The sequence below is a fragment of the Macrotis lagotis genome, chromosome 8 (genome assembly GCF_037893015.1).
Source record: "Macrotis lagotis isolate mMagLag1 chromosome 8, bilby.v1.9.chrom.fasta, whole genome shotgun sequence".
NCBI lineage: Eukaryota > Metazoa > Chordata > Mammalia > Peramelemorphia > Peramelidae > Macrotis > Macrotis lagotis.
Window position 1 is genome coordinate 184,301,084 of NC_133665.1, and position 14,620 is coordinate 184,315,703.

General features: G+C 41.2%; 1 protein-coding gene across 1 annotated transcript in view; it reads left to right on the forward strand.

Moving 5' to 3' along the window:
* The window catches only part of ERC2 (ELKS/RAB6-interacting/CAST family member 2), a 1,119,475-nt gene that overhangs the window by 20,661 nt on the left and 1,084,194 nt on the right, over positions 1-14,620 (forward strand). Inside the window, 1 exon segment of the mRNA XM_074199159.1 lies at positions 5,759-6,556. Coding sequence (XP_074055260.1) covers positions 5,900-6,556 — 657 coding nt within the window. The 5' untranslated portion in view covers positions 5,759-5,899.

A 14,620-nucleotide genomic window follows, 5' to 3' on the forward strand; every position in this document is an offset into this window, starting at 1 on the left:
GTGTGTTGTCTTCATCCATTTGAATGTAAGCTCCTTGAGGGCAAGGACTGTTTTAAATCCTGAAACAGATCCAGGCTGATGTAAGCTAGCTGGTCTTATGGGACTAGAAGGGACCTTGGAGACCATTTCCTCATTTGACCAAAGAGTGAACATTTATGAGATAGCTGGCTAGTGTGTGAGTCAAGACTGTATCCAGAAATTCTTTATTAATAAGATCTGAGAAATAGCTATGGGAGAATCAAGTGACCTACCCCAAATCACACAGGCAATAAATGGCAAAGCTGGAATTTGAACTCAGGTCTTCTGATTTCGAATCTGATGATTTTAGTAACTGAGTCCAGATGTAACTAACTCTATATTTACTGGGTTGTGATTTCTTACTTGATTCTCAACCTCTGTCAGTGGCTTCTGATTTTCAGAAATCTAACCAATGCAATATGTTTAGAAAAAGAAAGAATGGGGCCCTTTCCTCCTATGTAGTTCATGTCATGCTTCCCCAGGGTGAGAGAGATGTTGGGGAAACAAGACTTCAATATGGTCATTGTCATAACAGTATTAATAGTGATAATTCATGTTTATTTAGAGCATTAAAATTATAAATTACTTTCTTCATAATTAGCCCATGAAATAAATAGTACAAGGAGCATGATTTCTGATTTACAAATAGAGAAACTAAAGAATCTCAAGAGCAGAGACAGAGAGATGTGGCAACCAGAGGTCCAATTTTGGAGTCTGGAGGCTCTGGGTTCAAGTTTGTCTCTGAGACACATGCTGGCTGAGAGGTCACATCCAGGCAAGGCCCCGACCTCTCATTGCTTTAGGCAACTCCTTAAGACCATCTGTGAGGTGTCCATTTGCACTGGTGAAGGTAATTTCTACACCTGGACTCCTCCATACTAATGAAGTCACTAATACAGATTTTAAGTTTATCTAGTGTGATATCTCTAAGGAGCTTTGCCCATCTTAATATACTCTATTGATGTTTTGGCCTTTTTTTGGGGGGGGGTACCCATTGTACTAGCATAGTGCCTAACATCTAATGAGAATTTGCCAATTGCTTTGTTAATTAACTATATAAATGCCAGCTATGACTTGCCAGTGGCCACATAGATCATTAATGCTAGAACCTGCACTTTAATCCTCATCATTAGATTTCCAGTGCAGTTTTTTTGTTTCTCCAATCTTCCTCCCCCATTCCATTCCTTACCAGCTTCCCTATTCTACATGGCCAACACTGACAGGGTCAGAGCATTCCAGATGGTTCCCAGATAATTTTTACATTGCTTATCTCAAAACAAAACCCAAGTTCCTAAAAGGTACCAAACAAAATTTAGAAAACCAAAACTAAATAAAACAAAAAACCCTTTTCTGGCAATAAGATGGATATGAGGTCGTTAGTTTTAGATTACTGTAGAGCTTGTTGCACACAGTATTCCATACCTAGATACTGGTTGTTTTGGGATCTTGTCAGTGGGATGTCTTTGAGTCAGTGACATTTAGTCAGTATTTGAGTCAGAATCTTTTTTGTGTGTTTGTGTGTGTGTGTGTGTGTGTGTGTGTGTGTGTGTGTTAAGGTTGTTGCAAGGCAAATAGGGTTAAGTGGCTTGCCCAAGGCCACACAGCCAGATCATTATCAAGTGTCTGAGACTGGATTTGAACCCAGGTACTCCTGACTCCAGGGCCGGTGCTCTATCCACTGTGCCACCTAGCTGCCCCATTGAGTCAGAATATTAATGATTTACAGGCTTTCTGTGCTCTAGAGAAGTAAACTAGACAGCCTCTGGGATCCTGTTTTGATGCAGAGTTTCTTGCAACAGGTTGCTTTTATGTTTGCTATCTATGGTGATTTTCTGAAGGCTGTGCTGATTAGAGCAGAAAGATAAGAAAAACTAGCTCATGGCAGAATGACTTGTTGAGTCCATGATTATAGATTTCATTTCAAACCAGGGTTAACCTTATGGGGAGAGCATTTTGGGGCATTATCCATAGGAGTAGACTCAGGCCATAACCTACAGTCTCTCTGAGACCTTTTCTACCTAGCTTTTTCCTAGGATCCCATTAATACAGAATTTCTGTTTGCCTTCTTGCCTTAAACCCTAGCCTGTTGTCTAATAAATCTATGCTTCTGGATACTAGGAAAAAAGAGTATAAATAGAAAATGGCACCCATCATCAATGATAGAAAAATAAACATCATCATCATCATCATCATCATCATCATCATCATCATCATGATAGCAGCAGACATTTGCATAGTGTTTTAAAGCTTACAGAGGGTTTTTATAGACATCTCATAGATCCTTCCTTGAAACTGCCTTATAGGCACTATAGTATAGCATCAACACCTTTATTTTGCAATGGGGAAACTGAGGTTTCAAAAAGTTAAACACCATTCCTAGTTCATAACAGATGCTTTGTAAATATGTTGTTGTTTGTCCTTCATTCTTGAAGAAGATCATGACACCTGGGAGGTAATACTATGACACACATGTGAATTGGATTTAAGTGAGGGGGGGCTATGCCAAGTCACGAGCCTCACTTTGTCCTCCAGAGCCATCAGAATCCAGTGGCCAGATATGGATCGGGATGACTGAAAATGTCCCTGCATGTGGGGCAATCAGGGTGAAGTGATTTGCCCAAGTTCACACAGCTGGAAAGTCCCAAGTGTCTGAGGTCAGATGGGAGTTCAGATTTGAACTCAGGTCCTCCTGCCTCCAGGGTTGGTGTTCTATCCACTACACCACCAGTGCCCAATGTGTGTCGGTTAGTTGGATAACTTGCTTTTGGTCATATAGGTAGTCAGTGTCAGATTAAAAGCCATCTTTTTGGCTTCATGTCTACCACTCTGTACCCCACAACACATTTCTAGGTAATCATGAAATGTCTGAGGCCAGATTTGAACTCAGGTCCTCCTGACTCCAGGGTTGGTGCTCTATCCACTGTACCACCTAGCTGCCCCATATTTCTTCTGTTAATAAACTTTGTAATCAATTAAACTTGCTCTGCAATGATTTGCATTTAAATAAATGAGTTTCAATGCATAAAATAGCCTAACTCTTTAGTTCTCTAAGTTTTCTTCAGATTTCTTATTCATTAGTTCCCATTCATTTTTTCCTCTTATGTAGTTGTATTTCTGGTGTGCTTTGTTCTTTTTTTAAAGTTCGCATTATTTCTTAAAGGTTGTTCCATTTTTTCCATATTACTCACTCTTGTCAATCTTAATTGCATTAGAGTATTCTATTACGTTAATGGACCACAATTTATGCCATCATTCCTCCATTGTTGGACATTTAGGTTGTGCCTAATTTTTCTTCTTTGCAGTTTCAGCTGATGTTGATATGAAAATCATTGACTAGGTATATAATTAGCTTGGGGAACTTGGGGAAGACTTTGTGTAAAACTGCTGTGGGAAACATTTTGATGAGAGGCAACATGGTGTAGGACAGAGTGAGTGCTTGCCTTGGAGTCACTTCAGCTCCTGGTTCTGACATTTATTACTTATGTGACTTTGGGGTTTCTGAATCTCAGTTTGCCTTTATGTAAAATGAAAGGGTTGCTGTGGATGACCTTGAAGCTGTTAAACCACAATCATATGTGAAGGAGAAACACTGATGTGTGGGAGTTGTGTGATGTATTGGGTGGGATGGAAATGGGAGATTAGGGTTTAAATCAAGATTCTAACACTTACTGACTCTGTGACCCCGGATAAGGTATTTAGTTTCTGTTTTTCTTATCTATAAGTCATTGAATAGATAATATTCACTTCATGGGCTATTATGCAAAAAAAATGCTTCTTTAAGTCTTAAAACTCTACAGAAAGCTGGCAGCTAGGTAGCGAAGTGGATAGAGCACCGGCCCGGGAGTCAGGAAGACCTGAGTTCAAATCCACCTCAGAAATTTAATGATTACCTAGCTGTGTGGCCTTGGGCAAGCCACTTAACCTCATTTGCCTTGCAAAAACCTAACCCCCCCCCCCAAAAAAAACACCCCAAACTCTGCAGAAAACAAATGTTTCTCCTCTTATCTTAAAAATCAGCCATACTTGGAAAATGCTTAATGGCTTATTTTACATACCCAGAAGTTTTATAGCATTTGTGGAAGTCAATGGACTGTCAAAAATTTTTACCTCAAGATCCTTTATGTCATAATCTATTTTCTCCTGGAGATCTTTAGTTCAGTTCTCAGGTACCACTGTTGACAGAGAGCTGTCCAGCGTGCTGAACCCCAACTTTATGATCAAAACTGGAAACTGGTGAGGAGGAAGGAAATGTTTTGTGAGAAAGTGTGGAAGGAGCTAATGCATCTTCTTTCAGGCCTGCTTTGAAGTGGGAAAGGAAATAATAGAAAATCAGTCTAAGCAGTATTCAGAAGGGCTAGAGATAGGAACCCTATTACGTTATCTGTTGAGTAGGATTTATGGGATGATTGTTTTATCAGCTTCTTTTAAAACATTTCTTTTAACGTGTGTTGATGGTGATGGTGGATCACAGTAGATCCTTAATATAGAGCTGGAAGGGACCTCAGAACATATCTGGTCCAACTGTGTCATTTAACAGTAGAGGAAACTGAGGCCCGAGAGGTAAAATCACTTGCCTAAAGTCACATAGGTAGTGACAGAAACACATCTTGAACTCAAGTCCTCTGATTCTAAATCCAGCTGACTTCCCAATTGTACTGTGTCACCTGGGTGACTCTAGGTGAGTCTCTCACCAGGACCAGAGTAGGAGGGGGCATTTTAGGGTAGCTGTAGGGATGACTTTCTATACCTAGGTTGCCTCGATTTCCTAAGAAGCTCTGAAGGCACTAAAACCCTTTTTTATATTGAAAATTTGCATTCAGTAAATAATTTGAAGAATACTAGCTTTCTTTTTCATATATGTCCCATAGTTTTAGTTTGAGCCATGTTCTTTGAGGGACATTATACAGCAGTAGAAGAAATTGAATATGAGAGTCAGAAGAACTTGGTATGACTCCTCTTTCTTTCTGGAATTTCTTTGCTGTATGACCATGACTAGATCACCTAAACTTTCTGAGCCCCATTTATCCACCCTTCATCCCAAATCCCAAGCCCCTAAATAAAGGGGATAGAGTCAAAGGATTAGAATCTCATAACCTCTCTCCAAATGTTGTGAAAAAAGTCCTTTATAAACTCTAATATTCAAGAAGACCTGCGTTTGGGTTCTGCTTTAGATACTTCTTTAGCTGTATGAGTATGGGTAAATCACTTCTCTGGGCCTCCATTGTCTCATCAAAAAATGGGAATAGTACAGTAGATTGCAGGGTAGTATTGAGGATCAAGCGAGATAATCCATGTGATGTGTTTTACAATCCTGAAAGTATTATATCAGTACAATTCCTTATTATTGTCATTAACTTAGTGTCATAAACTATGAAAAATTCAGCTAAGTCTTCACTCCTGTGAACCCCAGTTCCTTATCTGTAAAATGGCAATTCATACTCTCTCTGATCATAGGGCTCTTGGGAAGTAATGACTTTCTAAACCTTAAAGTACTAAAGAAATATGATTTATTTATTATTGTTGTTCCAAGCCGGGTAATCTTGGGCAAATCATATTATCTCTCCGACTCTACTTTTTCATCTGCAAAATTAGGATAACGTTAGCACATTGAACTTTATAGGAATGCCCTGAGGAAAGTGCATTGTAAATAAATTGCTGTGGAAATGAGTTGTAATATTGTTTAGAGTTTTCAAGTTATTTAATTTTAATTTTCTCTTTTTGGTTTCTTTCAACTTTTCAGATTTCTGATGGAAGGCATTTCTTGGTGCAGTTTGTGAAAATAATGCAGTGAAAATCTTGGCCAGTTGTGGAAATACTGGCCAAATTCCAAATCCAAGTATAGCATTTCTTTTATCCAGTTGTACCTCATCCTAGAAGAACCATGTACGGGAGCGCAAGAGCAATCAGTAACTTGGAAGGTAGCCCTTCCCGGTCGCCTCGCTTGCCAAGGTCACCTCGCTTGGGCCACCGGAGAACCAGTAGTGGAGGCGGGGGAGGGACAGGTAAGACCTTGTCCATGGAAAACATCCAGTCCCTTAATGCAGCCTATGCAACATCTGGACCAATGTACTTGAGCGATCATGAGGGGGTTGCATCTACGACTTTCCCCAAGGGCACCATGACCCTCGGAAGGGCTACAAACCGAGCTGTCTATGGGGGTCGAGTCACAGCCATGGGGAGCAGCCCCAATATTGCATCTGCTGGTCTCTCCCACACCGACGTCCTTTCCTACACTGACCAGCATGGGGGTCTGACCACATCGTCCCATCATCACCATCATCAAGTCCCTTCCATGTTGAGGCAGGTAAGGGACAGCACCATGCTGGACTTGCAGGCTCAGCTCAAGGAGCTTCAGCGGGAGAATGACCTCCTTCGCAAAGAACTGGACATCAAGGACAGCAAGCTGGGTTCGTCCATGAATAGCATCAAGACATTTTGGAGCCCTGAGCTCAAGAAAGAAAGGGTTCTTCGCAAAGAGGAGGCAGCCCGGATGTCTGTTCTCAAGGAGCAGATGAGGGTCTCTCATGAAGAAAATCAGGTAGGTCATGCCCAAGGTTGAGTGCTATCTTTTCCCCTGCCCCATCCTTATCATCCTGATTGATTTCTAACAGAACAGTTGCTCCTTTGCAGGTGCTGGGATCCAGGCTGGAGGACAGTTCCTGGCACAAGACCATGTGCCTGCCTTTGAAGGAAACAGGAGACTTGAGTTGGGTGGGAGACTGAGGCTTGGGATCCCCTCCTCCTCCAGGAAGCTTTCTTCTTGCTGCCGAGGAGGGGAATGGACCCACTTCATGTCTATACTGGGTTTTCCCCATTTAGCAGTAATTTGGATGTGGGGCTGGCCAGCTGTCTGGAGGAGATAAACACACTTTACATCAGAGTGAATGCTTTTCCATCTCAGAAATGAGGGGTTGTACCATGTGATCTTCAAGGTTCCTTTGAGTGCTAATACTTTAATGTTTATGGGGGTACATTTTCAATGACAAAGTGGTATTTGAAAGGCATTAGAGTTAACTGTGTTTCACTGAAGAATTTGATAGTGGGATTGAATGTTAGGAAGCTAATATTAAAGGAGTGCAACTCATTGATCCTCTTCCCCTCAGTGGCCACCAATGACTACTTTTGTGTTAAAAGCACACGATTTAGGTACCTTCTGTAGTTTGCCCAACTTATTTTTGAGGTGAAAATTGCTAATAATTTCGGAACTCTCTAGATATGTGTATATATTTATATACACATGTGTTTTTATAAGTGTAATAGTTATTCCTCAATAGATAAGTGGTCAAAGAATAGGAACAAATAGCTTTTAAAAGAAAAATTAAAAAAGTTATTCACAGCCATATGAGATACTTGCATGATATTGGGAAGAGGGGTGGTCCAAATAATTTTACAATGTTGCTAGGGGGTCCCAGACCCTCTAGGTTGGTCAGTCAATCAGCTAGCAGTCAGTCAGTCAGTCTCTGAAGAACATTATTCATTGATGAGCTGTCCCTAACCATCTGGGAGCATGTTCCTCAATCTTGGGTGGGACCCCATACTGTATTTCTGTATAAATATAAACAAAATCTTATCTAGGTAAATTCTTGCCCCAAAGAAATGCTGTTCTTGGAACTGCTCCATTGAGTCTAGGATGACCCACCCAGCTTATGAAGGAGAAAACTAACCAGAGAGGTCTGGTTGGAGATGGATTTCCCTATCCAGATTCCTGGAGGTAGCAGAATCTGCTGGTTAAGCCACATTCTTGGCAGGAAGAGTTGAAGACTTCTAGCCCACCTCTTCATTAAATGTCTACCAATCAGAGTTGAGTTTTGCTCCTCAGGGGTACTCCCTTTTCCAAAAGTATATTAATGCTTACACCCTCTCCATGGTTTTGTCTTTGGTTATTGAGAGAAACCACCGATCATCAATTTATTAATTATGTGTTAGCTTCATTAATAAGTTGATTATTAATTACCCAGAAATTCTGTGTCTCAAATTTTTCATTCATTATACTATCACAGCCTTCAGAATCCTGCCTTAAGGTAGGTGTTGACAGCTTTCCGTTCTCTGCCTGGATGATTGTTGTTTCTCATCCCTGATCTTTGCGCTGTGCTCCATTATCTATGAGACTATCTTTAGCTCCTGTCCCCCACTCTTTGGCCTTCTGGTTCCTATTCCTTGCTCCTTGTTCCCTTCTCCCTACCAGAATGGTTCTGGTCCAGTTCCCTGATTCTAACCCCACCTCCCTCCACCCCCCAGTGTCATGCTACTTGCTCTCCTCTCCTATGATGCTTCTTCTCCCAGCTCCAAGCATTTAATTCCTTGCCAGGCTATCTCTAATCTCTGTTCCCTACCCTTCTTTTCTTCTTTTTGAATATATTTTATACAGTTGATCAGTTGTATTTGAAGGGAAAATCATAGACATTTTATGTTCTCTAAGGGATGGAAACAAAAAGAGAAAGAGAACTGAGAAGAATCTGATTCAGAATTTGAGTGTTGCAACACCTTGTTAATATATTGCTAAATGAAGTTCTCTTCTGAACATGAGAATAATTAGATCATCCACCTAAAAGTTGTAGATGACCCTAGCAAACAGCTTCTTTCTTGCAGATGAAGAAGTTGTAGATGACCCTAGCAAACAGCTTCTTTCTTACAGATGAAGAAATTGAGACCCAGGGAAGTGATGTGACTGGCCCAAGGTCACATAAATTGTAAGTAGAAGAAATAGGATTTGAACCCAAGAACTTCAACTCTCTTTGTTATTAATTTTTTAAAAAATGTTACGTATTTATTTAATGCAATGGGGTTAAGTGACTTGCCCAAGGCCACACAACTAGGCAATTATTAAGTGTCTGAGGTTGGATTCGAACTCTAGTACTCCTGACTCCAGGGCCAGCTCTCTATATACTGTACCACCTAGCTGCCTCTCCAACACTCTTTATAATGGGTTAGTAACTTCATTAGAATGGCCTAAAAGAAATCTTAAGTTTGCTTTGAGGAACAATAGAGTGAGGGGTGGGGTCTGCACAAATGGAGGGACACCCACGTGGATGAGATTATAGATCCATTGAAGTATCCAATTATTATATAGGGGCAAGCATTTCCATTTTGGCCTGTTTGCTAGTGGCTTCTTCCTGGTTGAAGAGGTATCTAGATCATTATTTTAAGTTCAAGTGCATGAAACTATTTGAACGTCTGTGCCTTGTAGAAAGAAGAGAGGAGTAGGCTTCATTTGACCACAGAGGACAGAGCAGGAATAGGGTAGGGAGCTGCATTTTCTAACCATGAGAGCCAAGATCCCAAATTGTAATGACTGCTTGGAGTAGAAATGAGCTTCACATCATTTTAGGGCTTCAGACAGAGTCTGGCTCACCCTTCATTAGGTGTGTTATAAAAAGGAATTTTTTTCTCCTTCCTCCTCTTACCTACCTTCCTTCCTTCCTTCCATCCTTCTCTCTTTCTCCTTCCTTCCTTTTTTCCTTCTCTTTCCTTTCTTCCTTCTCTCCTTTCCTCTCCTTTTTTCTTCCTCCCTTCCTCTTTCTTTCTCTCTTTTCTCTTTTTCTTTCTCTTGTGTCCCATGATTGCAGGATTCAAACTTGGAAGCAACTCACTGTAAAGTGCTCTTGAATCCTCCTATCTCATCCTTCCCCATCCCTCCCCTCCCTCTTAAAAAGCAAGAATCTAAAGATGTGACAGAACTGAATAGGGGGAGGAATTTCAGTGTTTTGGTCAGGACCAAGGCAATTGTTCCGTAGATAAAGCCAGTGTTTTGTACCCTCTCCCAGCTAGCTTTGCCCCTTTCTTCCCTACAGGCCCTCATCCTCATGGGCCTCCCTTTTGTTTTCCTCCAGCTGCCTGTCTGTTCATCATGGTACATTTGGAAAGAGTGCTGGCTTGGGAATCAGAGTAGAGTTGTAACCCTGACCCTGCCATTTATAACCTATGAGACTTTGAACAAATGGCTTAACCTCGTTGGGCTTTAGTTTCTGCATCTGCAGACTGAGGGAGTTGGGCTGAATAGTATCTAAGATCCCATTTAGCTCTGGAGGCATGATCCTGTGACCCTAAGAAGAAGCCTTGGTAAAATGTTAACTAGTAATTGAGGGGCTAGTACCCAGACCTTAAATTGTGAACCTTCTCAGGGCTATTTTTTTTCTAGCCTTGGCCAAAATTTTCATTGGTATTTTATCAGTGACCTGGACAAAAGCATAGAGAGGTGCTTTCACTCCATTTCAGAAGACAAAGTGGGTGGGCTGCCCAATGCATTTCAGGACAGGATTTTAACAGGCTGGGACTGTGAACCCAATCTGATAAGATGAATTGGAATGGTGATAGACATAAAATCCCACTTCAGGTTTAAAAAAAAATAACTCTCCCACCACCATCCAAATATAAATTTAGGGATGCGTGACTAGGCAACAGTTTGTTGGGAGAGAGGCTGGAAGAATGGTCAGAAATGATTCTTGCTAGCAAAGTGGTTGCAGCCTGGTTGGGGAGAAGAGAAGCCACATGCTAATGAATTAGAGAATAAGGAGAGAACTGATGGTCTTACTGATGGTTTCTGCCTTGGTTTTTTGGTCCAGCTTCTGCAGGTTAGAAAAAGACATCAGGAAACTGATGAGAATTCAGAAGAGGTCAGCCTACATGGGGAAAGACTTTAAGCTCAAGCCTCTGCATTGTCAAGCAAGATACCATAGTAGGTGCTTTTTGATTGATTGAGATAGGAATCCATTGAAAGAACAATTTTACTCTGGGAGCTGTCTGCAAATGTTTATTTTCAAGTGGAGGTGACATTAGATTCCTTCAGTTTAGTATCAGAACATGGAACATGGGGCAATGGAATGATTGCTTCCTACAGGGAGGATGATTTTGACTTAGTAAAGGGAAAAAAAAGCTTCCCGGAAATGGGAGGTACCCCAAAATGAATTGGAATACACTGGGAAAGAGTGAGATTTGAACCTCTAGAGATGTCTAAGCAGATTTATTGAGGAAACCTTTTATTTTCTGTATGGAAGGAGGTTCCTATTGCCAGATAACAATTTAATAAATAATTCTTGTCTTAATTGAGTCTCAGTTTCCTCATCTTTTTTCCTTTTTTGCAAGGCAATACAGTTTAGTGACTTGCCCAAGGTCACAGAGCTAGGTAATTATTAAGTGTTTGAGGCCAGATTTGAACTTAAGTCCTCCTGACTCCAGGGCTGGTGCTCTATCCACTGCTTCACCTAGCTGCCCCTCAGTTTCTTCAACTTCAAAATTAGGAATCATCAATTTGGAATTGAAAGTGGCCATAACCCAGCCCTCTTATATCAGAGTTGAGGAAACTAAGAACTAGGGAAGCAAATAGCTTGCCCAGAGTGACACAGCTAGTGGAATGGACTCCATGATCTCTGAGGTCTCTCACATCTCTGAGAGTCTCTGCCTCTTCCTCGACATCATGTGGAAAATAGGCAGAGAAGATGAGGAAGAGGTGAGTTCTCCTTGATGTAGGACTGGAAGTTTCTCTGGGATGACTTTTATTTTAGAGGTAGGTGCATATCCTGTGGGAGAGTGGAATTGGGATGGCCTGGATTCAAGTCCTGATGATCACACATTATGACTGGGTATCCTAACCTTTCCTTGCTTCAGCCATATGGTGCCAGTCATTGGGGAGCTCCCCACACCAAGGAAATCACATCTGGAAAGCCCCCTCCCTCAAACATTGCATCATTGCATTTTCTAGACCCATATTCCTCCCCTTTACCTGGGAAACAGTAGGTGCTTAATAAATGCCAGTTCTGTAAGTGACTCTACTTTCTAGTCAAGACTGTACTTCATGAATCTTTCATCCTCCACCTTCCTTCTCTGATCTTAGTTTATTTGACCATGCTGCCTCCCCTGCCTCATCCCTCATCTCTAGAGTCCTCAGCTCCATTCATTTATGTGGGCCAGTTTTGATTCTGCACTGCCCCTCCCACTTCATTCCTCCTCCCTCCCCCTTTCTGGAAGTCTCATATGTCTTATATTTACTTCCAAGCTATGTCTTGTTTCCTTTGATAGAATGTAAGCTTCTTGAGGAAAGTCTGCTTAGTTTTTCTTTGTATCTGCCCCACCTAGCAATGTGCTTGGCAAACAGTGGGTGCTTAATAAATGCCAATTGATTGACATATTAGAAAAGAGGCATCTATTTTATGGCTTGTAGGAAATGTGCAGCAGGAATGCAAACTGTACCATACAATAGGCATTTAATTGGACTGCTTCATGTGCCCTTGAGTGGGCCAAGACCATATCCAAATTGTAACCTAGAACCATGTAAGGACATAGTCTGAGGCATACCAGGGCTTAGGACAGAGCTCACCATCTCTTGCTCAACACCAATGAAAACAATCTGCTGGAAGGCAGTCCTTAATGTGTGTGTTTTTTTCTGATGAGTGTCGCTCCAGTTTTATGTATGATCCATTAACTTCCATTTTGAACTGATTATTAAAAATGGCCCTGGCTGATCATCCTGATAGACTTCCTTATTGGTTTGGTTATTCATATTCCATAATAGGATGTGACTTTCCTGGCTTGAATTCCTCTTTAAAGTCTGTATTTCCTTGTGATTGGCAGGTATGATTGAGTTGGCAAATTGGATTTTTTTTTTCCTTTGGGGCAGTTTCCCTACTGATCGTCTCTTGGAAAGGGACAATACAGCTATGTTATGATAAGAATGACTATATAAAATCACCTGACTAGATAAGGATGAGATAATCCTTGAGGTCTCTAGATTTGTGTGCCTGTGACCCTCATTGGAAGCTCCTTCTGTCTCTAAGATTTATACAACCAGGTCTTTTTAGCTTAGGAACCATCCCATTTAGCAACTGCCATAATTGGACATTGGATCATAGATGATTCTTTTTCTTTTGTTTTAATTACATTTTTTTTTTCATATAGAGGATTCTATAGACTTTCTCAGGCCTGGTTATTGGAGGGGGTGTCCTCTATTCTTCCAGATAGTTTTTCCTGGGGATCCCATCCTTCTGATCTTCACTCTTTCTGGACAACCTTTGGAAATTTTATGGATCACTATCAAAATATTTGTGGGAGCAGAGGCCTAGGGCATTAATGCAGAACTTGATTTGAAGCCAGGAGACCCAAGTTCAAATACTGACTCTTCATTTGCTGTTTATCTTCTTATATATTAATTCTATCCCTTTCCTAGGTTGTTATCAGAATGTGGGATAAATTGATATGTGATATTAGCAGTAATGATATTAATGTGATAATGATATAAGCAGTTATTATTTTTACTTGTATCATTGTGATTTTGTTCTTGTTTAGTCATTTTAGTGGTATCTGACTTCTTGTGACTCCATTTAGAGTTTTCTTGGTAAAGATACAGGAATGTTTTGCCATTTTCTTTTCCAGTTCATTTTACAGATGGGGAAACTGAAAGAAACAGGGTTAAGTGACACCCAGGGTCATATAGCTAGTAAGTATCTGAGGCCAGATTTGAACTCAAAATGAGGCTTCCTCACTTCAGGTTTGGTACTCTATTTACTGTAGTGCCACCAGCTGCCTATATCATTATGATTAAATTTAGCAATGCCTTGAGGTATCTGGCATGGTAGATCACAAATCATTTTACTTCTCTTTGTTCTTGGTTCCAAGTTTATAGAAAATAAAGGGCAGTGGGGTGGTGCAGTGAATAGAGCACCATCTCTGGAGTCAGGAGGACCTCAGTTCACACTTACTAGCTGTGTCACCTTGTCAAGTCACTTAATCCTGACTGCCTAACATCAAGGGCTATCTCCAGTCATTCTGATCCATATCTGGCCACTGGTTCTTGATGACTCCAGAGGAGGAAGAGAGGCTGATGATTTAGCACAGCCCCACTCACTCAAATTCAGTTCACATGCTCGTCTTGGCCTCACCTCCCTGATGTTGTGGTCTTCTTTGTAAATGAAGGACAAGTATCATCATCATAGGAAATAAATATAGTTTTTCTGGTTGGGAGAAGGAGAGCTAACAATTGGTGGGATTAGAAAAGCATTCTTGACCAAGGTGATCACTGTGCTGAACCTGGATGGAAGCTAGGGATGTCAAGAGGCTGAGTGGGGAAAGGGAGAGCATACCAAGCCCAGACAAATAGTTTCTGCATAACTTTGGAGGCAGAGAGAGGATGGTACATACAGGAAAGAACAAACAGAATGGGCTGGCTGGAATGTTGAAAGCATGAGTGGGAACAATGTAAATCAATTGGGAAAGGGTGGTTGACCACGAATGTCAAAAGGCTTTCAAAATGGAACCCACACAAGTAGAATGGAGCTCAGAACTAGTGGAGGTCAGCAGAGAGCTTCAAGCTGGGTAGTGATGATGGACCAACCCATCTCCTTAGGAGGATTCTGAGGCTAAGGAGCAGCCCTTTATCGCTGAACCACTTCCGAATGACTTGCATAATTGGAAGTCGACCAAGACTGGCCAAGAGAATCCACACTCCTTACAGGCAACTGCCTTGTGGTGGAGGAGATCTCCCAAGTGCCAGTGAAGCTTGGTACCTACTCTTCTAGTTAACACCTTTGAGTTGTCACAGAGTCTAAATGACTTGCCAGGGGTACACAGCTAGTATATGTCAAAGGTAGGACTTGAACCCCAATCTTCCTGA